Source organism: Chiloscyllium plagiosum, chromosome 9 (genome assembly GCF_004010195.1).
Source record: "Chiloscyllium plagiosum isolate BGI_BamShark_2017 chromosome 9, ASM401019v2, whole genome shotgun sequence".
Taxonomy (NCBI): Eukaryota; Metazoa; Chordata; class Chondrichthyes; order Orectolobiformes; family Hemiscylliidae; genus Chiloscyllium; species Chiloscyllium plagiosum.
In genome coordinates this window covers 10,975,602-11,001,504 of record NC_057718.1, presented here as the reverse complement: position 1 = coordinate 11,001,504, position 25,903 = coordinate 10,975,602, and the positions used below count along the sequence as shown (strand labels likewise).

General features: G+C 40.6%; 2 protein-coding genes across 7 annotated transcripts in view; one reads left to right on the top strand and one right to left on the bottom strand.

The window, feature by feature from the left end:
- ints9 (integrator complex subunit 9) overlaps positions 1-16,060 on the bottom strand; it is a 36,015-nt gene extending 19,955 nt beyond the window's left edge. The window contains exons 1-7 of the mRNA XM_043695373.1: positions 15,959-16,060; positions 11,740-11,867; positions 8,998-9,058; positions 7,088-7,150; positions 5,897-6,036; positions 2,642-2,728; positions 345-465 (exon numbers count right to left, since the gene is read on the bottom strand). Coding sequence (XP_043551308.1) covers positions 345-465; positions 2,642-2,728; positions 5,897-6,036; positions 7,088-7,150; positions 8,998-9,058; positions 11,740-11,867; positions 15,959-15,967 — 609 coding nt within the window. The 5' untranslated portion in view covers positions 15,968-16,060. The remainder of the gene's footprint in view (positions 1-344; positions 466-2,641; positions 2,729-5,896; positions 6,037-7,087; positions 7,151-8,997; positions 9,059-11,739; positions 11,868-15,958) is intronic.
- Positions 16,061-16,258: 198 nt separating this feature from the next.
- The window catches only part of LOC122552615 (homeobox-containing protein 1-like), a 42,923-nt gene continuing 33,278 nt past the window's right edge, over positions 16,259-25,903 (top strand). For 3 of the 6 annotated variants that reach the window (XM_043695377.1, XM_043695375.1, XM_043695374.1), the window contains exon 1: positions 16,260-16,515. The gene's annotated coding sequence lies outside the window, so the exon portion shown is untranslated. Of the gene's footprint in view, positions 16,516-25,903 lie in introns of all 6 variants that reach the window. The other 3 variants (XM_043695376.1, XM_043695380.1, XM_043695378.1) reach the window with 3 other exon arrangements.

The window sequence follows — 25,903 nt, the reverse complement described above, 5'->3', positions numbered from 1 at the left end:
CTTCCTCAGAACAGGTTCCAAGGAAGGGTTACTGGACCTGAAATGTTTACTTTGATTTCTCTTCACAGATGCCACCAGATCTGCTGACCTATTCCAGAATATTAACCTGGGTTTCTGGATACAAGTCCAGTGATGTTACCACTGTGCTGCTCTCTCCCCAGAAATAAACCTTAAAGGAAAAAACACAGAAAACTCCACAACTACTGGAAGACAAAACTCAAAGCAAAATACTGAGGTGAAACGGTTTACCCAAGGTATTGACCGAACAGTTGACAATTTTGCTCTGCATTCTCACCATTGTATTTCCTCCACCCAGTAAGTTTGAATGATAAACAAATACTTACTATTTTCTGAGAATACCCTACGAGCTGAACCTTGCTTAGGGCCAAGTTAACCTCTGGCATTGTGTAACAACGTTTCCATGTTAAAACTTCCACAGCATCCTTTAGAGGTGCAGGTAAGTGCCTGGAAGCAGGAACAGGATAGACAATGAATAATAATGACAGGGAATTCAAGAGACACCTCTTTACCCAGAGAGTGGTTAAAATATGGATTTGCAACCACAAGGAGTAGCTGAGATAACAGCAATTTCCATTGAAGAAGAAGCTTGAAAACAATGAGAAAGGTACAGAAGGATATTTTGGTGGAGTTACTGATGGTTGACTGAGACTCATGAGGGCGAAGTACAGTGCTGAACCGTGGTACTGTGCAAAGAAAAGTCACGTCCATACAAAGGAGCTCATTACTAAAAGTAGAATATGAGTGACTCAGAAGACTGGTAGAAATAATTAAGAATCGAGTCTCTGTCTCACCCTCTCTGTGCTGGATAGACTGCGGCAGTTAGACACAGAGCGAAAGAGGGAGGAACATATATCACTGGACTCAAAATATTAACTTTCCCTCCTCTCCAGAGATGCTGCCAGCTCTGCTGAGCTTCTTCAGCAACTTCTGTTTTTGCTTCAGATTTCTTTGCTGTATTTCACAAATATCTAAGACTTTTTTATGTAAAAAGTTTCAATTGAACATCGCTAGCCAAGAACACAAGTTTAATGGAACAGAGATTTAAGATAGTGTGGGAAAGATGCAAATGAGACGAGAGGAAGATTCCCAGGGTTGAGCCATGATCTTGTTGAATGACCTACTCCTATTTCCTATGTGGAACCAGAAACAATGATTTCAAAAGAATGTTGGATGACAACTTAGAGCACTACAGGCAGTGAGTCAGGAATGGGACTGGGAGGAGAAAGTGAGGACTGCAGATGCTGGAGATCAGAGTCGAGAGTGTAGTGCTGGAAAAGCACAGCAGGTCAAGCAGCATCCGAGGAGCAGGAGAATCGATGTTTCGGGCATGATTCCTGATGAAGGGCTATGCCCGAAATATCGATTCTCCTGCTCCTTGAATGCAGCCTGACGTGCTGTGCTTTTCCAGCATCTAGACTCAGAGATGGGACTGAGTGGAGAGCAGCTTATTTCGAACAAATAGCACCCTTCCATGTTCCAAATGACTCAATGAACTCACTTCCTAATGAAAAAGGAAGGGAGGGACAGAGGCATGGTTAAGATGATGTAAGGAGCTGGATGTTCCTCACATGCAATAGCCTATTCAAACTGGAGGCAGTGTTTACAGCTGACTTTACAGGTCTTCGACATTTTCTGTTGGCAATGACAAGACAGGCCACACCTTAAAAAGATGACAGACATCCAAGACTAGGGCATGATTACTTAGTGGAGAAAGTGAGGTCTGCAGATGCTGGAGATCAGAGCTGAAAATGTGTTGCTGGAAAAGCGCAGCAGGTCAGGCAGCATCCAAGGAGCAGGAGAATCGACGTTTCGGGCATAAGCCTGAAGAAGGGCTTATGCCCGAAATGTCGATTCTCCTGTTCCCTGGATGCTGCCTGACCTGCTGCGCTTTTCCATGACTACTTAGTGACTATTCAATTGCATATTAAACAGCAGGCTTGGGCAATTTCAACCTATATTTATGCTGCTGCAAACATACAGAAACAAGAGGAAATCCTACCTCACACTGGCCCTCACCACATATAGTTGAAAAAATGGGATGATGGCATCACTGGCAAGGTCAGTATTTATTGCCCATTCCTAGTTGCTCTGGAGGTGGTGGTGATTAGCTACCTTTTTGAACTGCCGCAGTCTATATGGTGTAGACACACTCACAGTCCCATTAGGGAGTGAGTTCCACACTAATGATTCACCGATGATAAAGAAATGGCTTAAAGGTTTCCAAATCAGGATGTTGTATGGCTTGGAGGGGAAGTCACAAATTATGATGTTTCCCTGCTCCTGTATCGTAGTTCTTCTCAATGGTTGAGGTCATGCCTTTGGGATTTGCCTCCTGGGGGAGTTACTGCAGTGCACATTATAGATAGTACAGTATATACTACAACCGCTGTATTTATCTGGCTGTTCCAGTTAATCTTTAAGTCCATAAGTGTTATCGGTAGCCATTCAGAGTGTATTGGGGTACTCCACGCAATTTTGCAGGCATTTCCTCACTTAATATTCCTAATATTAGAGTGTTTTTTCATAACCTGCTCACCTAAAAATTAAAAAGTGGACAAAGAACACTTGTAAAATGTAAAGAGAAAAAACAGTCACAGTTTAATTCAGCTCATTATTTAACCTGAGCATTTCCCGATTCTTCCAATTGGTGGCAGACTGTGGCTTTGGTACACGCTCCATAAAGTTGACCAGCTCTTCCATGAGAAGCCTTTAAGAATAGGAGAGGAGAAAAAATATATAACTATTGAAATGATGATTTTACTACAATGGAAATGCATTGAGCTGCAGTGGCCACACACCATTATGTTATCAAAAAGTCATCAATTTAAAAATCAAGATAGGTCATAGACAAGAGATAAAATGAGTTAATCATAGAATCCCCACATCGTGGAAACAGGCCCTTTGGCCCAAAAGATCCACACTGACCCTCAGAAGAGTAACCCACCCATCCCTACCCCATTATCCCACATTTGCACCTAGCCTACACATCCCTGAACACTATGGCCATGCTAAATTGCCCAATTCAACTAAACCACACATCTTTGTGATTGAGAGGGGAAACCGGAGCACCCGGAGGAAACCCACGCAGACACAGGGAGAATGTGAAAAATCCACACAAACAGTCACCCAAGGCTGGAATCGAACCCGGGTCTCTGACACTGTGAGGGGGCAGTGCTAACCACTGAAACACCATGCCTCCCCTTTAAGTTAAGTTATCAATTATACGAAGTAAAATGTAAAAATATGAAAAGAAATGAAGAGTGTAGAATAAAGCTCTGTTCATTTGATTAAGATCTTTATAGTTTCAAGGTTCGGAGTTTAACAGACATTAGATTTAATCATTATAGGGAGAAGCTATGTTCCTATATTTGTTTTTTTCACATCTTAACTAGCTAGGATTCCATAGCTAGTAGTCATTGAGAGATGTGTAGCTAGTAAGTAGTGAAGCTTGAAGTTCAACAGTGATCTTGTGAAAGAACAGCAGAGAGCAGCACGTCTGTTCTCAAGTGTCTCTAAAACTGCTAATGTGTCAGGCATTGGGGTCACAATTAAGGCCAAGATTATTTTGCAACCCTATTTCTGAACACTATCAATGGCTTTACACATTACTGCTTTGTGAATGTGCTTAACTGTGCAGGCAACCCATACTACAGCGTGGGACAAGTAAAATAAAATTATGCATGTTTCTCCTACAGGTTCAGGCATTAGGGATCAACCCTAAAATTAACTTCGTCCTTTAGGTGCCATTTGTCTTGTGTGCCTGTTCAGTACTTCTGTATTTTACCTTGATTTACCAACATATTGCTGGACAGCCAACATTGGTACTTAAACAAGAAAAATTGCAGGGATTTGGGAAAAGAGCAGTGGACTGGGACTAACTGAATTGTTCTTTAAAGGATCCAATACTACCTGGATGGGCTAAAGGGTCTACTTCTGTGCTGTATGATTCTATGTTCTAAGTCCCCTCCATGTCAGTTATTATCCTCCTCGAGACATTTATATCACTGTACCTTCATCACCACTGGGCAAAATCCTGAATCTCCGTTTTTAACAACACTGCAGAGACACTTCCTTTACAATTCTCATCACCACCCTCTTGAATGAACAATAACTGTCAGTAATGCCTTCGATTCTCACATCCCAAGAATAAAGTTTAAAAGTAAATAATGATCCACATCAGATCAATTATTAGAACACTTCAAGAGTGGAAAGGATTATCAGGAAGGCAGAATAAATAGACCTACAATGATTCTGGTTGTAGTTTATGTATTTCTCTACAAGATCTCGAATGAAGTGAAATTAATTGCTTTTTAAAAATTGCTCCAAAAACTAAAAAGCAACACCTCTCTAACGCTTTTTTATACTGAACTTGAATCTTCCTCTCTTCACCTTGTACTTCTTTCCACTTACTTTACTAATCTGTGTCAAATCAAGTATCTCTGACTGACCTTTGGAAATACACTCAGAGTTGTTACAGCCCAGAATTCTCTATGGAGACTTAGGTCATTGAGAAGTTCAATTCAGAAATTGATAAATTTCTAGATCCGAATGACATCAAGGATAGGTGTATCCTTGGACAAGCTTTCTTGGACTCTTCATGCGGTGCACTGGTTACAAAGACCCAACAACGTCTCTTCTTCCTCAGGCAGCTAAGAAAATTTGGCATGATGGCAAATAACCTTGCCAACTTTTATAGGTGCACCATCGAGAGCATTCTGTCCGGATGTATCACTACCTGGTATGGCAACTGTACTATTCAAGATCGGAGATGGTTACAGAGAGTGGTGAACTCAGCCTGGACAATCACAAAGGTCAACCCCCCATCCAAAGAATCCATCTACCAGGCCCAATATCAAGGAAAGACCACCAGCATTCAAAAAGGTCCATCTCACCCTGGCAATGTTTTTCTACAACCTCCACCATCGGGAGAAGGTACAGAAGCCTGAACATACGCACTGGCCAGTTGCGAAACAGATTCTACCCTACTCTTGTTAGAATACTGAATGGACATATGAACTCTTCACATTCACCTGTACCTAAGTTTTTGTTTTTGCTGCTGTTTACATATTATTTACTAATCTATGCTACTTAACTCTGTGATCTGTATTGCTTGCAAGACAAAGCTTTTCACTGTGCCTCGGTACACGTGACAATAAATTCAATTCAATTCATCTAGAGAGCATGGGAAAGTGGTATTGATATATGTGATCAATCATAGTTTAGAATCTTTGAGTGGCTGAATGGTCTATTAGTCTTGTGTGCCTAAAAAGAGCCCATTTTGTCTGTCAAGTGGACCTGGAATCATATGTAAGCCAGATCAGGTAAGGATGGCAGATTTCCTTCCATAAAGGCCATTAATGAACAGATTTACAGCAATTGCTTGTAGTATCATGGTTACCATTGCTGAGACTAGTTTTATACTCCAGATTTATTCATTGAATTCATATTTCAACCATTACTTGGTGCCCAGAATTGGACTCAATACTCCTGCTGAGGCCAAGTTAGTGTTTTATCAAGATTCACCGAACCTCCCTGGACTTTGTATTCTATGTCTATGTTTATAAAACCTAAAATCCCAATTGCTTTGCGAACCACTTGTCTGCAATCATCAAAACTTTATACAAAACATTTCTCTGTTCTTGCACCCCTTTTAAAATTGTTCCAACTTGGTAATGGTGATGTTTCCATACATGATGGCCTTCAGATAAACATTACGTTTGTCCTGCAAGTAAAACTTGAATGGCACTTTTGATAGAGTTACAAACAGGAAGACCCTACACATGGAATAGCATTATGGTCACAATCAGCATTGTCAGGAACAAATGGAAAGGTAGAAAAGGTAAAATGAGAAAATTTAAAAAACAGAAATGCTTACCTTCCAATCTGCATTGTGGGTTCAGTGGAATAGACTGTGCCAGTGAAGCCAGTGTGCTCTGTAATATATGGCAATGCCATCATACAGTGATAATTTGATATCAGGATCACATCTACAGTGGAGAGGTCCAACAACTCTGTCTGTAATGGACATTACAAACATTTAAGAGGATTGCAGCCTTAAAGTGAAATAGGCTTAAGTGTAACTACCATTTGCAAACACAGAAAGAGAAGGAAATATGCTTAAGAAAATGCACTCTCTCAATCTCAGGAAATCGAAATATTTTATGTTTAAACCCGGTCCCCATCTCGCTTTGTCACTCTGGCTGCACGATCAGCAACAATAACACTCATGGTTTTCAGAACTGCTGGAGTCATTGTCACCAATGTACTGATGTCAGACTGACTGGGTGTTGACGCTCTGCAGCTTGACCCAAGGAAAGTATACTGTGTCAAGGAAGCAAATACATGAATGGCAGCTGAGATAAATTGTTACTGCTGGAGAAGCCAGTGCCTGAATGGGGATCCATCATTTTATTGTTAGGGGCTGTATGAATGGGAGTCTGCTAATTTTACTACCAGAGGCACCAGTACAAACAGAAATGGAACACTGCATAACTAACACTGAACTACAAGCACAGTACCTTAAATCAGAGACTGTTGTATTTCAGATATTTTGGGTCAGACAGTTCAGGCATGGACAGTTTGAGTCAAGATTAGAGTGGTGCTGGAAAAGCACAGCAGGTCAGGCAACATCCGAGGAGCAGGAAAATCGACGTTTCCAGCAAAAGGAATTCCTGATGAAGGCCTTTTGCCCAAAAAGTTGATTTTCCTGCTCCTCGGATGCTGCCTGACCTGATGTGCTTTTCCAGCACCACTCTAATCTTGACTCGAAACTCCAGCAACTGCAGTACCCACTTTCGCCATGGATAGTTTGAGTCAAGCTTAGTTCAGTATAGTCAAGAATAATTTGGAGAATGGGATAAAACAGCAGGCGAAGAGGTTTACTTGTCTGTAGCTATATCATGCAAAATTGCTAAAATACATTGTTTAGAAAACAATTACTCGATTTAAGACTGATCTAAAAGGTTTCCAGTTTTCGGAGAGCTCCAGTGGTCAGGTAGCTTGATTTTATGTACTCTAGTCTACTGCTCCTTCTGAGGGTTACTCAAACACAAGGGTTTTTTTTTACCTCTGGCAGACAGAACTCTGGCACAGAGTCAACGAATACTCGTCCAGCACAATCTTTCAGCTCCTAGAATGGAAACATTAGATCACCACTATTAAAACAATAAGCAAGAAATTACAACTAATTAATAAATTGCTTCTGAAGGAGTGAAAGAAGACTTGTACCATATTCAGAGTTTAAACGCCTCCCCAGCTGGCATGATCAGCATGGGAGGTTCCAATCTCAATTTCCTATGTCAGGTTGGAGAGTTGAGGTACAGAGAGAGGCTGAATAGGCTGGAGCTATTTTCCCTGGAGCGGAGGAGGCTAAGAGGCACAGATAGAGAGTGAATAGCCAAGGTCTTTTTCCCCAGAGTAGGGAAGTCCAAAACCAGATGCATAAGTTTAAGATGAGGGGGAAAAGATTTAAAAAGGGAACCAAGGGGCAACTTTTCACACAGAGGGCAGCGCGTGTATGGAATGAGCTGGCAGAGGAAGCGGTGGAGGCTGCTACAATTACAATATTTAAAAGGCATCTGGATGAGTATATTAATAAGAAAGGTTTAGAGGGAAATGGGCCAAATGCTGGCAAATGGGATTAGAATAATTTGGGATATCTGTTTGACATGAATGAGTTGGACTGAAGCTCACCACTACCTTCTCATGGCCAAGCCCCATGAGTAAATAAACAAAAATTATTGAAGAGGCTGCAAAGGAGATTTACTGAATGATACCAGGAATGAGGAATTTTAGATACAAGGAAAGATTTGAGAAATTGGCCTTATTCTCCTTAGAACAGAGATTAAAAAGTGACCTAATTGTGCTGCTTAAAAAATATGAACAATTTTGACAGGGTAAAGAAGGATATTCTATTTCCAGGACTTGCTATGCCAGTAGCTAAGGGGGTCACAATTTCATGACTGTCACCAAGACAGCTAGGAGTGAGATGAGGAGAAACTTCCTGACTCAGAAAGCTTTCAAGAATTAAAATGCACTGCCTTTGAGAGTGGAGAGTGGAGGACTTGGATTTCCTAGGAGGTTTCAAAAGAGAACTGGATGTATATTTGAAAATGATGTATTGGTGGGGCTATGGGTTACAGATGGAGAAGAGGACTAGCTGGGTAGCTGTTTTGCAAGCCAGTACAGACACAATGGATCGAATGGCCTCCTTCTGTACTGTAAAATTCTATGATTCTATGTGTAGAGGTGTAAGAAGTCGGAATGGGGAGTTTAAGAATTTCAAGCAATAGTGTTATAGGCTGATAGTTCATTTTTATTAGTCTGTGGTTAGAAATGATTTAATTTTAGTAAATAGTCTTGAGTCCAGAAACCTGATCAGTGCTTTTTATTAACTTGAATCCAAAAGACAGGTAAATTGGGGACTTTGACTCAACTTTTAACTTTTGGGCTCAAGTATCAGTGCACTTTCCCAAGTTTGGTGTGACAAGAGATTGGAGCTCTTGCCATGATTATTTTAAAATAGAGACAACAAGAATCTGAGTATTGGATCAATACGTAATAAAAGATCAAGGTTAGGTGAACCGGCCATGCTAAATTGCACATGGTGTTCAGGGATGTGTAAGTTTGGGGGATTAGTCAAGGATAAATATAGGATATTAGGGGAATGGGTCTGGGTGGATTACTCTTCAGAGGGTTGGTGTGGACTTGTTGGGCCGAAGGGCCTGTTTCCGCACTGTAGGGATTCTATGAAACACCAAGTTTCGCATTGCAAATAAGGCACTGGAAACTGCATTGGATTATCTGCAGGTCGCACAGTTATCCTTGACGGGAGGGAGAGAGGACAAGAGGGGACAACAAAGTGATACTGAGAAAGACAAATATATTATTTACTGCAAGAGAATTGTGAACGATTATAATCAACATTCAGAAGAACTTGTACAGTCATACTTGTACAGTGAAGTCGTCCTACTTTACCTTTTCAAGCATGGCGTTACCATCTTTTGAAATCCAGCCTGGGAGCTTAGAAAGTCTTGGGCTGGGGGACAAAAAGAAACATGGCCTTACAAAAAAAAACTTTGCTGCAATCAAAATGTTTTTATCGCTATTGTGATGCTTCTTCAAGGCCTTTTAATATAGTACACGCACTGACCGTAAAATGAACTGGCCAAACCATATATATAAGGCAGTTATAAACATTATCATGATGTGGAGGCTAGTGTTGGACTGGGTTGGACAAGGTCAGAAGTCAGACAATACCAGGCTATAGTCCAACAGGGTTATTTCAAATCCCAAGCTTTCAGAGCATTGCCCCTTCATCACGTCAAGTAGAGGGACAATGCTCTGAAAGCTTGTGATAGCAAATAAACCTGTTGGACAATAAATGTTATCATGCAGTCAGAGACTGGGAATTCTGTGGCAAACACCACCTTATGACTCCCTTAAGTCTATGCGCCATCTATAAAAATCACAAGTCAAGATTGTATTGGAATACTCTTGACAATTCCAGCAACATGCAGTGTGAGACACCATCCAGGACAGCCTGATTTTCCTTCATTCTGTCATGGCACCTGGGCATCACCAGCAAGGCCATCATTTGTTGCTGATCTCTAATTGCCTTTGAACTGAGTAGCTTGTTCAGTTCATTTAAGAAGGCAGTTAAGAGTCAATTGCATGGTTCTGGTGTGGATATAAGGGAAGGATAACAAGATCACTGTGATCTTTTGGTATTTGTGTGATCACCTTTTTTTCCCAGAAAGTTTCCCCTGAAATAGGCTTGGATTTGTTAAACATTCCTAATGGGCTGTTAGTGTAATGAGTCACTGGAGAAGCACGATGCTCAGTCGCTTTGTGATTACTTGGGACAGCAACCAGTCTCTCCTGTTCATCATTCTATCCATTCTCACACACGAGCCGAGCCAGTAAAGGCCACATTTAGGAGAAGTGGTGGAACTTCACTGCTGAAGGCAGGTCCATTTCTTGCAAAATAAAAGATATTTGTCCACATGGTGCAATTCAACTGAAACAGCTGCAATGTCAGGCAGGAGTAGGGTTATTTTGGGGCCTAATTGGAAGGGATGGAGGCAGGAGAGACAGGATGAGCGAAATTGAACAGATTTCCATTATTTCTTTTGAAGGCATTCCAGAGCACAGTGGATTTGTTTTAAGCTCTGGTTGGTCAGTTACTTCACTTTATTGTTCATTTGCCTCCCAAAGTTACTCCCCACTCTCTTTAGGAGGTTAGATGGAGCATTCTCCTTGCTTCCCATTTTGAACTAGCATTTCTCGCCCCCGTACATGCTGGTGCCATGGTTCTGACATGGTCCTGTCACAAAGGACTGGACGCCAAACTTTGCCCCTGAAGACTGGTCCAGCTTTTGCAAAATGAAGGCAGTTTTGTCCAAGTCTACTGAAACAGCAGCAACTTTAGGCTCATGTTTGTGGTGTATTGGGGGGAATGGATGCGAGAGAGATAGGATTTACATACTTTGCAATTATAAAAATGTGTAGTGATGTCCCATAACTCCAGTGATCAGATCAGCAGCAGGAACACAGGTTAGTTTTGTTATTCGGAGCCTAGGGTCACCGATGTTCCATCCTTATCATTACCCCAGTTTAGCTCAGATAATTTGGCAGAAACTGCAGTTTTAACCGAGGCTGTTTTTAGTATATATATGTATATTGCAACTTTGCATCAAGCGGTATATTTGCAGAACAATGAATAGTCTGTGGATCATAATTTTAAATGTCACCCAATGTTAATTGATACTATCACTGGTCAAGTCAGATCCTAGACAGAAATCTGACTTGTTGGATCATATTTCTGTTTTGTTTTCATTTGGTTTTTAACAAGTTGGTCTCTCATTGAAATATAAGCATGTGCTATTCCAGATTTGTCATTCACAATAAAACATGTAAGCTAAGCGAAAGGAGTAGAGTTAAAATAGAATAAACCAGACCATTTACTTAGAACACAAGATTTGACATTAAAGATTTTGAAGCACGCAAATACAATGCCATCAATCCTCAAATCACACCCTTACAGATCGCAAAACATTTCTATATGATACCCATAAACATCCCTTGTACAGTACTCACACCAGAAAATCCCTTTCTCTAACACATCAATGGGTTTGACTCCAATTCTCAATCTGGAAAAGCTTCTTCCTGGAGCTATCACACATCTTAGCTTAAATATTGTCAGCTTCAAATAACCTCTTCAGAGTTTTATCAAAGCACTTCCAGTGTGGAACCATCACTAACTCCCTACTTTAAGGTAATCTAGTGTTAGCAAATCTAACTATCTTCTCCCTTTCACGAGAGCAACTTTACACATGGAAACTTCTGCAGAACCAGCCAAAACAAAGTAAATCTGAACAAAATCTCTCTAAGCGTTTAAATGTTTACCCTAACCTTAAAAAGAACAAGTCCAGAAATTTCTAACAAAGTTCTTGAGGCAATCTCTTGCTAGGTTGTAAATCCCCTGAAGGTAAATAAAAATCACTGCCTGGAACTAGCCCTCACAAAACAGTTAAAACAAATCACCATTGCTACAGAAACATTCAGGTTTATTATTAACCTTTCAGACACACAAAAATCCCTAAGTCAGTAAATCAAAACCCAAAAATCAATATTTAAGTTGAAAGATATGAGCGATGTCTTTAAATGCCAGTCTAAATCACACTAGAAATATTGAGATATTCAATAGGACACACTTACCTGTGGACAAGCGGCAAAGGTAAGAAATGAAGGGCCGAGGTCATGTCTAACCCACAATCGAGCATAATGGTGGTTGATTTGAACTTCAAGACATTACATGGCAATGTCGGATGACCAGACAAGCAATACTGAGGGAGGAAGTAAAAGATAAAGATTTCATAGAAACAAACAAACATGTATAAAGTGTTTCACAATGTCCAATACATTTGAGATTTGTCAGATTCTGAAGCGGTCCATGGCCATATGTAGCAGACCTGGACAATATTCAGCATTGAGCTGACAGGTAAGTAGTAATTAAGTACTGTGCCACACAGTTTCAGACAACAACACCCCCAACCAGAGAGAGTTTAACCATCTTTCCTTGGCATTCAATAGAATTACCATCACTGAATCCCCCATTATCAACAAACTGAGGTAAGGTGGCCGAAGTTTACTATTGACCAGATACCGAACTGGAGGAGCCATATTGCTTTGATCACAGTGAAAATGAACCATCAACATTCAACTTCCATAACCTGAGTTTAATACATGAGACTTTCACAAACTAAAAATGGTTTTTAAAAGGTCACTGCTGAACTACATTGGCTGCTGTAATCACCTGACAACTTCAGGCAACTTACATGAAATATACAAAACTATCTGTATTGAAAATACCACTTTAAACAAGATGCACCGAAATTCAATGAGGTATCAAGAAATTTGCATCTCATGTTTTACTTGCATTTGCACGATAATTGTACATATTCAGATGAAATGTTGCCCACAATTATCCAGTTTGGAATGAAACAATGACAAATACACCAACATCTGCAAAGGAATGTATATCAAAATCAGCTTTTGAGCAAAGAGAGAGAGAAAAAGAAATGCACACTAATAATGGCAAGTATACTGGAAGCTCTTCTCTCTCTCCGTTCAATCTCAATCCTACAGACAGGTGTTGATGAAAAGGAACTCAGAAAACTGATTTACTGAGCATTCAATCTTGAAACATTTGTCATTGATAAAGAAACACAACAATAGCTAATCAGTTCGACTCTCACAACTCAGGGAGTCTTAAAATCTGGAACTGCATTTGCCTTTACCTTCCCATCTGTACTACAACCCTCTCCCTGCCCTCACCTTCTTTACACAGACAAAAAAAACTGCAGATGCTGAAATCCAAGGGAGACACACAGGATGGTCGAAGAACACAGCAAGCCAGGCAGAATCAGCAGGTAGAGAAATCCTGAAGAAGGATTATACCTGAAACGTGGACTTCTCCACCTCCTGATGCTGCCTGGTTTGCTGTGTTCTTCCAGCCTCCTGCTTGTCTACCTCACCCTTTTTTGCAAGCTCTTATTTGTGTTCCTGTTTAATGTCATGCCTTATTATATTTTTCAGGATAGTAGGTAACAAAACGCTCTCTTGCACTCAAGAAAACCTTGAAATTCGCCCTCCATCATTCTCAATCTGGTTAACTACATTTAATTAAATGTGGTTGCTAGATGCTTTCAAATAATGTAAAAATTGTTGCAAATGATCATGAGTTACAAAAGAAAGAGTGGACCTATGACCTCTCCTCACCTAATTATAACAATATTAATACTGTGGCTACAAGGGCACATCAGAAGCTGGGAATTTGGTGTTGAGTAACTCACTCACAAGCTTCCCAAAGACGGTCCATCAACTACTTGGCTCAAATCAGAAATGTAATGGAACGCACTCTCCTTGCCTGGAAAGAGGCAGTTTCAATAACACCATCTAAAAGCAAGTAGCCCACTGAATTGGCATACCTTCCACTATCTTCAATATTTATTGCCTTTCATCTTGGGCAATCCCTTGTATTGAAGGTGATTTCCTTCTGATTTGGTTCAATTAGTCTTGGGATGGCTGATTAAACCCATCTGCAGGCTCTACCACATGTTCGATTGGTGGTGAAGTTTTGAGCAAATGACACACTTTGGAATTTACGCACTTTTTCCAAAGTCTTCACCCGACAAAGTCTCTCGGTGTTCCATGCTTTTCTAAAAAAAAAACTTATCTATTTTGGTGTGTTACAACCCAGGGACTCCCACTAGTCAGCAGAGATCTTTTCAGTACTGCTTTGAAGCCATCAATGATTCTTAAAAAAAAAGTCACTACCCCTACCATCAATATACAGTGGCAATAGTGCATAGCATATACAAGACGCATGCTTCTTAACAGAACCTTCTAAACTTGCGATTCCTCCCAATTTGGACAAGGGCAGCAGGTACATGGGAATATAACCAGCTTGCAAGTTCCACTCCAAGCCACACATAGATTTGATATGGAACCATACTGCCATTCTTTCATAGTCAGAATCAAAGCCCTGGAACTCCTTTCCTAACAGTGCTGTGGGTGTGTCTACACCAGATGGACTGCAGTGGTTCAAGAAGGTGACTCATCACCACAATTACATGGGCAATTAGAAGATGAGCAACGAAGGCTGTCCTTCCCACCAACACTAACATTCAAAGAAACAATTGACAAAGCACAGAGAAAAAATATTTGGCTCCATTTAAAGTGGTCATACTGCCCACTGGCACACCCTGAATTTAGTCCCCTGCTGGACAGCCACACGCATGTTATATAGATTTTATAAAAGAAAATAATTTCCAGCAGGCAGGCAGGCGGGTTTTATCCCTATACCTGCCTCATTAAAATGCTTAAAATTTCCCAGTTATTAAAGTTTCTTTTTCTCAGCCGCCATCCAGTCACTTGCTGCAGTGACTGTTAGACGGCAATCACCAAACCATCTGCATTTTATGTCAACAATTTTACAGAGGAGGCAGGCAAAAATAATGCCAAATCAAAGAAGAAAAATATTAGACGGGCTCGGTATGCCAGATCATATCCTAGGCAGCAAAAAGCATAGCCATGGTGTGGGGCAAGGGTGCCCCAGTCAACCTTTAACCCTCGACTGACATCACTAAAACAGCAATGATTGCACTGAATTGTGGAACAGGATCATTAGATGATATAGCCCAGTCCTGCTCCTATAACCTATGTTCTTATCTGGCCATTATCACAATCCTGATGGTGGGATCTTGCTGTCTACAAATTGGCAACTGCCTCTCTTACATTACAACCAGTGATTGCACTTCAAAACTCTTGTATTGGGTTTACAGGATGTGCTGATATTGTGAAGAGAGCTACATAAATCCACATCTTTCTTATGCTGTACATCTCTATGACCCTTAACAAGAAGTAGCTGGATACAAAATTTGTGTGTACACGTGTTAGAAGTGGGATATTATGGACTCTATTCCATGGATAGGTTCAGAGGCACATTTCTCATTCTTTGTGGTGAGAATTGATTAAAATTCAGAAAAGGAGAAAGAGCATTGTAATTCGTCAAGCAGACACTCCAGAGCATCCAAAGGTTCCCAGGAACCAGAGCAGAGGGTAGAAGACAGTAAGGACTGCAGATTCTGGACGCAGGAGTCAATAGATGTGAAGTAGGAAAAGCACACTAGGCGAGACAGCATTTGAGGAGCAGTCATGATTTGGAGATGCCAGTGTTGGACTGGGGTGTACAAAGTTACAAATCACACAACACCAGGTTATAGTCCAACAGGTTTAATTGGAAGCACACTAGCTTTCGAAGTGTTGACCCTTCACCTGATGAGGGAGCGTCGCTCCGAAAGCTAGTGTGCTTCCAATTAAACCTGTTGGACTATAACCTGGTGTTGTGTGATTTTTTAACTCTGAGGAGCAGGAACGTCAACGTTTCGGGCCGAAAGACACCCTGCTCCTCGGATGCTAAGTGACCTGCTGTGCTTTTCCAGCTTCATATTCACAGGGCAGAGGGTATCTGCCTCCAGCAGATTATTCCAGACGTTGATTGAAGCACAGACGTTCACATACTGTAAGTTGAGCACAGACATAAAAGTGCTTATATCATTCATACTGACTTCAAATGAAGCTGCAGGCCCTCTTGCTCCCAATTGGACTCAATGGTGCATTCGCCACCATTCCACAACAAAGTTAAAAATCACACAACACCAGGTTATAGTCCAACAGGTTTAATTGGAAGCGCTAGCTTTCGGAGCGTCGACCCTTCACCTGATGATGGACTATAACCTGGTGTTGTGTGATTTTTAACTTTGTACATCCCAGTCCAACACCGGCATCTCCGAATCATTCCACAACAAGTTCACCTCCCACACCGTCAATAAAATGAAAGGGGTTGAAATACAGACATAAGGTCAATCCTCACCAGCTTCATCTTCCCTTTCAAGCAGCACAAACCGTTTCCATGGAAAATCTTCCCTTCCAGCTCACCCCACCGCACGGACCGGGAGGTCAAATGTCAGAGGTCGAGGAGGGGTGGCCGGCGCCTTCGTCGGTGGTTAGGGGGAACGCGCATGAGCCGCACGCCGCTGCGGTCGCAGGGCCGCCCGGGAGTTGTAGTCCGAGCGCCGTGCGGGCGTCTCGTGTCGGAACAGGATCAGAGACTACAAGTCCCGGCGTTCCGCGCGGTCGCGCCTGCGCGCGTGTAAGGTCTGGAGGGCGGGACGGACGGAGAACTGGGCCTCCCCGCCTCCTCTCTGAGGGAGTTTGATGTTGTTAATCATGGCGGGTCTGAGGCAGACAAAGGCGCCGAGACCCACTCCTGAAGTGCAGATTTAAAAAAGTTTCTCGCGTCGTCCTTTTTAAAAAGAAAATTTAAAAACATAAGTGAAAGAGCCACCTTCTTTTTGGGCAAGAGAAAGCACCCTGGTTATGTTTAAATGGATGAGGCTATTTCCAAGAATCACCGAGGAAGCTGAGAAGGTGGGAAGTGTTTAAATTATGCTTGACGGAGGCTGTTTGTTTATGATTTTTTTCTTAAAATTTGCGGGAAGTAATTGGTAAGTCTGATCTGTTTATGTCAGGCCAATGTACAGGATGTTTTGTTTTGTACAAATACTATTAATGTATATGTGCTCATCGTGCAGAGAATCAACTCAGCTAGTTAACAGAACTAGGTAAAAACAATGACTGCAGATGCTGGAAACCAGATTCTGGATTAGTGGTGCTGGAGGAGCACAGCAGCTCAGGCAGCATCCGAGGAGCAGCAAAATCCGAGGAGCAGTATGCTGCCTGAACTGCTGTGCTCTTCCAGCATCACTAATCCAGAATCTAGTTAACAGAACTGTCAAATTTCAAGGATTTTGCAGAGATGTATAAGAAGAAAGGCAACACTGTAGTAAGCACAAGCAAATGTTGTTTTCTTTTCCAGAGTGCGATGCATCAAAATAATGAATTTTACTGAAAATAATTGTTACTTAAATTGTGAGATGTTTTTTTTTTGCATTCGATCTCAATGGCACTTTGAATTTAGAAAAGATTCTCCTTCGAGGCTCTCTTGAGGGTTATGCAGGCAAGTTAAGTTTCTGATTTTTTTGTACTACACAGTCTCACTATTGTGATTACTTATGGGCAAGTTTCCATATGGAGGCAAAGCACATGAATTAAGTGTAACTGAGTCATTCCAGTCTTCTGTACTTGAAGGATGGTATACTCTCATGTTATCAGTGCTTCTTTCGGGTCAGGTAAATATGATAATGATCATAGGTGGCCTAATATTCTTTAGCTGTGGCTTCTGAGTTTCTATGTTGTATGATTTGAATTAGAGTTTCTTTTTTTTTTACATGTGCTACAGAATGGGCCATAGCTCTTGGATGGCTTGTAAGGTGAAGGCTATACTTGCTATCACTGTTTCCATGTAAAGTTTAAGGCTGTGCATTGGCATGTTCCTCAAAGCAGAGATTTTCAAGGATCAGGTTTCCAAAAAATGTGATTTTGTAACACAACTAGATATTTTCAAATGTGCTGAACAATGCTTTGGGATTACATGTTATGCATGTTCTATGTGTCATATTTTAACCTATGTCAGGGACTTGTGCAAAGACAATAGCTGAATACAGTGGAGTTCTTAAATTGTGAGGCAGCTGTGCAAACTTGGCTATGAATGGGGTAGTAGTGGTTGTCACATGTGGCCTTGTTAGTAATGTCTGAAAGTACTTGAGTGAATGAGTGGCAGAATTGGATCTGCCTAATTTAAAAGGGAACTTTTCAGCAAGCTGCATGAGAGATTTTTTTTAGACTCTGCATGGTACCTCTTATGACAAGCTATAATTCCAAGTTCACAGCTCAGCCTTGAAATTCTGTAGATAGGAATGCATTGAAAAATTACTTGTACAGAATTGCCTGATGCTGATTTCAGCAGAAGTATATTGTCTTAGTCAAAGCTTGTGAAAAGGATTTGAGATTATTTTTCTTTTATTGGCAACAATCAGCACATAAATATAGCCAGAGATGAGCAAAGACCATTGAATTCAATCCTGAACTCATCAAGCAGATGGCTAATGACATCTTCAATTCCACTATATCTTCAACGTCAATCTCGTGTGCTTGATAAATTTGGAGATTTATTATATGAATGTGGAGAATCTTTGGCTAATGTCTTTATTGTATGCCTGAGACTTTAAACTGGGGTCCATCTGCCTCTCATAGGAGTAAAACATCTCAGTGCTATTTTCAAGGATGGTGAAGTTATCTCCAGTGTACTGACCAATATTTTATCAATCACCATTACAAAAACCCAAAGCCTTTCATCCATTTGCGGGGGGTGGAGTGGGGAGCTTGCTGCATACAAATTAGCTGCAGAGTGTTTTGGAATGTCATAGAGTCATGCAGCGTAAAAATAGGCCCTTGGCCCACTCTGTTTATACCAACCAACAAACACCAAACTATACTGATCCCATTTCCCACACTTGGTCCATAGCCTACTATGCCCTGGGATTTTAAGTGCTTAATCTATGGTGCTGAAAAATGCTATATGTAATATGTATGCTTTTGTTGCAATTGAAGTCTGATGAGTGTTCTCTGGAGCTTCAGCATAGTCTCTGAATTTATGCCCCATCTTCTGTTAATACATTTCAATGTTTAGCTATTGAATTATTTGTCCATATTTTCTCAATATTAAACTCCTCACAGTCAGGTTGCCTCTATTGAAAATCATTTTTTCAACCAAAACTTATTTTGTGTTTGATATTAAGTTCTTTTTGCTGTTAACTTGCACAATTATGAACTTTTTGCAAGACCCTAATTGCAAATCACAATAAGCAATTTTTTTCCTGAAAATGTAGCAAGCTGATAACTTCTTCCTTTATCCCTGCAGCATAGTGTTTGTGCAAGGATTCCTGTGACCAATCTTTACTTCCTTCAAGTAGCATTATGCCTCTTACAAATGCACAGTTTCCTATCCCTCTCTTTTTTTATCCAGTTTCTTATCCAGTCCCACAATCTTCTCAGGATTTCCATGTATTGTAATTGAACTAGTACCCTTTCAATTGGGAGTCTGTAAACTCTTTTCTGGCAAATGCAAAGCTTGCATCACACTGTACCTCATTAAGGTTTTTCTAAAATGTTTCACATCAATATGCTTTTGAAAATGTTGTTTTAACTGCAAGCACAACGACCAGTTTGTGCATAGCAAGACCACACAGTCAGTGAGACAAATTATGTACTTTTATTGTTCATGGAGAGAGTAATGTTGGTTAGCCAACAGGAGAACTCCCTGATCTTTTAATCACGACATGGGACGTTCTAGATTCCTGAGAGCTGTGTTGAGGTGGCAGAAATGATCAAAGGTGGAAAAAAGGGGATCTTTCTTCAGATGTTTTTTCATTGCTGTTTGCTGAACCAGGGGTTTAGCCTTTTTTATGAAGATGTGATCCAAATATTAATTAAGTGGATGTCTCTAATTATATATCTTGAAATTGTAAAGCTATAGGCTGACTGCACCAGCAACAATATTGCATTTGCAAGGAACACATTTCGATGGGAACATCCATCTACAATAATTCCAAACAAGTATCTCAAATCCTCTGTATATGATCTGAAAACCCACTAGAAGGCCTATTACCGCACATAGAAGGTTCTGAAAGAAGACTTTATAATTTATCACGTTTTCTGCAGCCAAGAGTTTCAGCTGGCTGTAACTGATCCATAAAGCCATCTCTGCCATGAGTTTGTGTGTGCAAAGTGACTTTAGCTACGAATCAATGTTTGGGACAATGTGAATTAGCCTTTTCTCCTGAATCTAAGTGTCACTTGGCTAAAATATTTTAAAGATAAACCCTGCAGAGTCTTATATTTTTCATCAGACCTGTAGGTGGTGTGAGTCTTAGTTTTCTAGAAAGGTAGTGTATATGTTTTCATAGTTTAAAACTGTTGATAATCTTGCTTGAGTGGATGTTGTTGCATATGAGTCTTGGTCCATTTTCATGAAGGTGTTTAAGAATTAACAATGTTAGTGTTTGTACAACCATGACTTATAAACTGGTAAAGGCCTCCTGAAGTATTAAAAGAAGTTTATTTATATGGTAGGGATGTTTGGTAAGAAAAAAAAGTTGAAAATCATTATCCTAAAGACAAAAGCAAACTAATCAAGAAATGGCTTTAGCTTAGCAAAACCCAGATGAGAACGTGTATAAGTTATGAGCATATAGGGAAAGAGTAATGTTTTGGGTTTGAAGATCTCAACCCCCCCCCCGGGAGGGGTCTCTCTGTTCCACGATCAGTCAAAGAAACAACGGGAGTACAGTCTGTTCAGCAAGATTTCACAATTTATTACAACGCCGGCCACAGGTTTGTCCAGCAACATAGAGGTTAAAAGCTTCTGTGTTCCTTGGAGAAACTGCTCAATTTCACTTGGAACAAAGGCAATTTTAGTTTTTTTAAAGAAATAGTACAGTCTGAATTGCAGAGTAAATCCAATAAAGTGTAATAAAATGACTGGACAGCAAGTTAACCCAATGATATTTCCTGGGAAACAAAGTTGTTCAACACACATTATCTTTTCCCATCAGTTCAAGGTGAGCTGGGATGGTTAGTAATGTCCTATCTAGCTTAGTTAATTTCATACTGTGAAGGGTCCATTGTTCTGCTTTATCTTAGATTCAGTTAGCTCAGCATGGCAGGAATGCAGCCTATAGCAGGGTGAGAAGCCATTTTAAACTGTGTTAATTTGCAGCTTGAAGCCATTTTGTTATGTTATTTTATGTTACTTGCATTTAGAAGCCATTTTGTAGTTAGCAACCATTTAATGAATGCTTTTACTCCTGACAACAGCCTAAATCCAGATTTTAGATACTCAGGTTGTGAGTGGCAAAGGCTCAGGTAGCAGACTTTGACCAGGTAAGAACTTGCAGTAAACAATGAGGTGCTGGAGGCAAGGGTAATGGGTTAACAAGATGAAAAAGCATTCATCATGTGAAGCTAGTTAACAAGGTAAAGTCATTTATTGTATAATGCCTGATGGCTTAATATTTACCTTTGCTCACTGATTGTAATTGGGAAGAGAGTGGCACGGACTGCGGCGCCATGTACTCTGCTGCAAGGTTTTTTGTCATGACGGTACGGCTGGTCTGTCTTTCCTTCGCAGCTTAGTCCGGTTTCCACCAGGGTGAGGATGTTTTACTGATCTTTTTGTGTGCGTGCACCAGGCATTGTGGGGTTCACAGAGCTTTGGGAATCTTGGACCAAGGCTTGTATTTTTTTTCTTTCTGTACAGTGGTAGTTGATTCAGAGTCTGTGGATATGATTTATTTTTGTCCGACTCTGGATCTTTTGGGGCGACCTCCACCATCGTTTTGCCTCCTTGTTTTCCATTTCATGGATCGTCATCAGGTGAACTGAGGTGGGTCTCAAATGTGCGCGTTTTTCCCCCATATTAAAATGAGTAGATTTCTGACCAGAGGCTCTTCAAAAAAAACCGAGAAATGCTGAAATTAAGGCTGTACTAATACTTGGGTCAGAAAAGGAAGTTTCATTGTAAATTGTGCCATGCTGAGAGTGTTTGATGTTTAAAATTTTGATTTGTTAAAATGCTGGTTCAGAAAACCCTTTCAAGTAACTGTTTTGTCTTGTCTGAATCACGATCTCAATTCATTGTGTCTTGTGGGCTATGTAATGGGGCAGATTTTGTTTTCACATTGAAATTCTATAACATTATGCCCTTTTTAAAATTATCCAACTTGTAACCTTAAAACAAATTGAGTGCCTTAAGCCCCTGATTTGTTTCAAATTCTACAATGCCTGTTTCAAAAAACAATTGGGTCAGTAGTCGTGCTTTAGTCAGGTGAGTGTTGTGTGATAATACCTTTGCTGTGTTTTTCGAGAGAATATTAGAACTTGGGGCTGAGCTGTTGACATTCTTTCAATTATTAAGACTTCCTTGGCCCTCTTCATATTGCAAATTCAGAGTGTCGATCTCTACCAAAGTTGCCACTGTAATTCTGACTGTTTTATTTGTGAAGTTTCATTTGGAGAACATATTTTAATATATTCTGCATTTGTTTCCCACGAATATTTGAGATTTAAATCTGAACTGAAACTGCCTCTTCAATTACTAAAGCAGAGGAAACACTTTTGTTGTTTTCTTGCTGTTCCAGACTTTTGAAATACTTTTCCTGACAGCTTTCACATTAGCCAAGTCTCAATTTGTTGAAGGAAAATAATTGTTGAATAACCCAAGGGTTTGATTTTAGGACCATTGATTGTTGTTTAGGCAGTACAAGTTAGAAATTTATGGATTGTATAAAACTTGATAATGTCATAAATAAATAGTGAACAGAGTAACAGACTTCAAGAATTCAAAGTATGTTGAAATAGGCAGACACAATTTAGTGCAGTTAAATGCATGAGTGTCTTCATACCTTAGCAAGGAAAGGATGAGAGAGGAAATGCAAAGATACTTTCATCTGCTAACATCTTCTCTACCTGTGAATAGAGAAACTCTAAACCATGACTTTGGACCACTGCCCACACCTCCACAACAAGATCCAATGGATTCAATCAGCTCCCCAGTCAGAGCATGAAAAGTGAAGCAGCTAACAACGGTGAAGAGGAGGTCTGCACGCTTTTTGTCAGTGGGCTTCCTGTGGACATTAAACCACCTGATCTCTACCTCCTTTTGATCATTTAATGGATATGATAGTTCACTGGTCAAGCGAACATCACAACAGCCAGTTGGCTTTGTTACATTTAACAGCAGAGTGGGAGCAGAAGCCGCAAAGAATACTGTGTTCACCTAGCCTGCAGCTGCTGCACTACAGGAGGGAATGAGAAAGTGTACAAGATATGAGCAGCTAAGGAAAGAGTTAAGTTTTGAGTTGTATGAGACAAAGGCTCAGCTAGCATGACTTTGACCAGATAAGAACTTGCAGGAAACATTGAGGTGCTGGGGGCAGGGATAGTGGGTTAATGAAGTGAAAAGCATTCATTATGTAAAGCCAGTTAACAAGGTGAAAAAGCATTCATTATCTGAAGCCAGTTAACAAGGTTAAGAACATTAGTTGTATAATGCCAGATGGCTTAATCTTGTAGATGTTAATAGCCACTGGATAGAATGCTGGAAGTCTATGTTTCAGCTGTGAGCTTGGAAACTGAGTGTCTGTATGCCATTTACCGGTAGGGGCATCCCCACTGAACTTGTCCTGTTATCAGTGAACTTTTAGCAGCAGTTTGGTAGCAATAAAGAATTTGTCAAAGATTATTTAGTCATTTTACTTTTAATGGTGAAGCTTTACCTAAAAATATCCTACCTGTCTGCAGATATAACCATCACAGCACAAAAAAACCCCACAAATTTTACGTAAAGTGATTTAAACCACTTGAAATGCAGTTGGATGCCTTGTAATTAGACATCTCCCTTTTCAATCTGCTTTGTTGAGTTTTTGTTCAGTATGCAAAGCTCACTCCTCAGCGCCTGTGCGCTGAAGAATCAACTGCTGGATCTGTCGTGTCCCAGTGAAATTACTATTCATCTTTACTCTGTCCATCATAGCTATCTAAATAGAAAGGGAAGTTCAGAGGACAAATGTTTGAAAGTGAAGAGGGATATTATATTAATCAGTTAATTTTCAAATGAAACGACTAGTGCAAGTTAAAATTAATTAAAAATCAGTAAAGCTAGAAAATGCTGGTCAGAGAAAATGTTAACAGGGGCTAGAGGGTTTGAGTTAAAGGGAGAGACTGAATAGATTGGGACTTTTTTCCCTGGAGCATTGGAGGCTGAGAGGTGACCTTTTATAGAGGTTTATAAAATGATGAGCACAGGATGAATAGCCAAGGCCTTTTCCAAAGGGTAGGTGAGTCCGAAACTAGAGGGCATAGGTGGAAATTGAGACGAGAAAGATTTAAAAATTACCTGAGGGGTAACTTTTTCACACACAGGGTGGTGTGTGTATTGGAACGAACTGTCAGAGGAAACTGTGGAGGCTGGTATAATTATAACATTTAAAAGGCACATGAATAGGAAAAGTGTAAAGGGATTTGGGCCAAATATTGGCAAATTGGACTAGCTCAGATTGAGATAACTGGTCAGTGCATACGAGTTGGACCAAAAGGTATGTTTCCATGCTCCATGACCCTCTTTCAGACCAGTGATCTTTTGATAGAGCTTTGATTTTCTGATAAATTACCATTGACCTGAAACATTATCTCTGTTTCTGCCTCCAAGGGCACTGCATGACTTGTTAGAAATTTCCAGCAATTTCTGTTTCTGTTTCATATGTTCTGCATCCATTTTCAACATTCCTTCATGCTGTATTAATTATCTTGTTCAGATATACAGGGGAAGGGTGTTTTTTAATTAATTACCTACAGCACTAATTGGAACTCTTGTACCACAGAGGTAGTGTGCCTACCTCTGGATCAGTAGGCCTAGGTTCACCTGCTCTTTAGGTGTGTAATAGCATCTCTGAACAGATCACAGAATCCCAGCAATGTGGAAACAGGCCCTTTGGCCCATCGAGTTCTGAACAGCATCCCATCGACACCAGCCTGCCCAGTTCCCACAATCCCTGTAACCCTGCTAATCCCTCATGCCTGCACGTCCCTGGGCACAATGGGCAATTTAGCATGGCCAATCCACCTAACCATTTAAGATTGGTTAGGAAAAAAGGAAAAATACTTAAGAGCAGTAACGGAGCTCTTTTGGTGCAGTGTTAGGGTCCCCAGCTCTGAAGCAGGAGACCTGGGTGAATGCCCCAGCTGCTTTAGCAATGTGTAACAATGCATCTAAACAAGTTGATTAGAAAATGCATAGCACTAATTCTGTGAGCCAGGAGACCTGGTTCAAATCCCACCTGTCACCAGGGGAATATAATAACATCTCTGAACAGTTGGCTAATAATATCTCCCTTGAGCACTAATTAGCTCTTGTAGCACAGTGGTGTGTTCCTGCCTTTGAGCCAGGTGGCTTTTGTTCAAGTACCACCTGCCACCCGTCATTGAAATGTCAGAAATAATGGCTGAGTGCATCACTGGGGCCCTTGTGTGGTGGTAGTGTCCCTACCTCTAGTCCAGGAGGCACGGGTCTAAGGCACACTTGCTCCAGCAGTGAACTAATACCTCTGAACAGGTTGATTAGAAAATATTGTGGAGCAGTAGAAGAGATACTGCTGGGATCCTCTGTGTTAGTTGAAGGTAGATGTAGTGCTGCATTCTGCAACTATACTAGCAAGAAAAATGTTTTGTCTCATTTCCCATGTCATCTGAATTGGAATTTATTTGTCACTTATCTTCTGTTTTCTGTTCAGTGTGATAAACCAATTTAATACATCAAATGGAAGGTGATGGTTAACTGATTAGAGAAAAGGCATGAGCAGTGTAAAATTGAGTGGCTTCCCCAGGAGCAGAGGAAAGGTTAGAGGAATACATTGAATGAAATACTCTGCAACAGGTTTGGAGCTCCGGTTGGGGAAAATGACCAGGTAGAACAATCCAATAAATTACAATGGTGAGAAAATGTATAAGGGAAAGAGTTAAGTTTAGGGTTGCGTGACAAAGGCTCACCTAGCATGACTCTGACCAAATAAGAACTTGCAGTAAACAATAAGGCGCAGAAGGCAAGGGTAGTGGGTTAACAAGGTTATGTAATGCCAGATAACAAGGTTAAGAACATCCACTGTGTAATGCCCGATGGCTTAATCTTTATTGTTGATGTTCGCTGATTGTAATGGTCACCCAATCAATTTAGATGTTGCCTTATTGGGATGCTGCTCCCTGTACGTGACGTTATAATTCCTTAAGAATCTGCTGTTCAAGAGAAGACTGAGAACTCATGTCTCTCTGCACATGGGTGATGATTCTCTCCCACCAGGGCCCA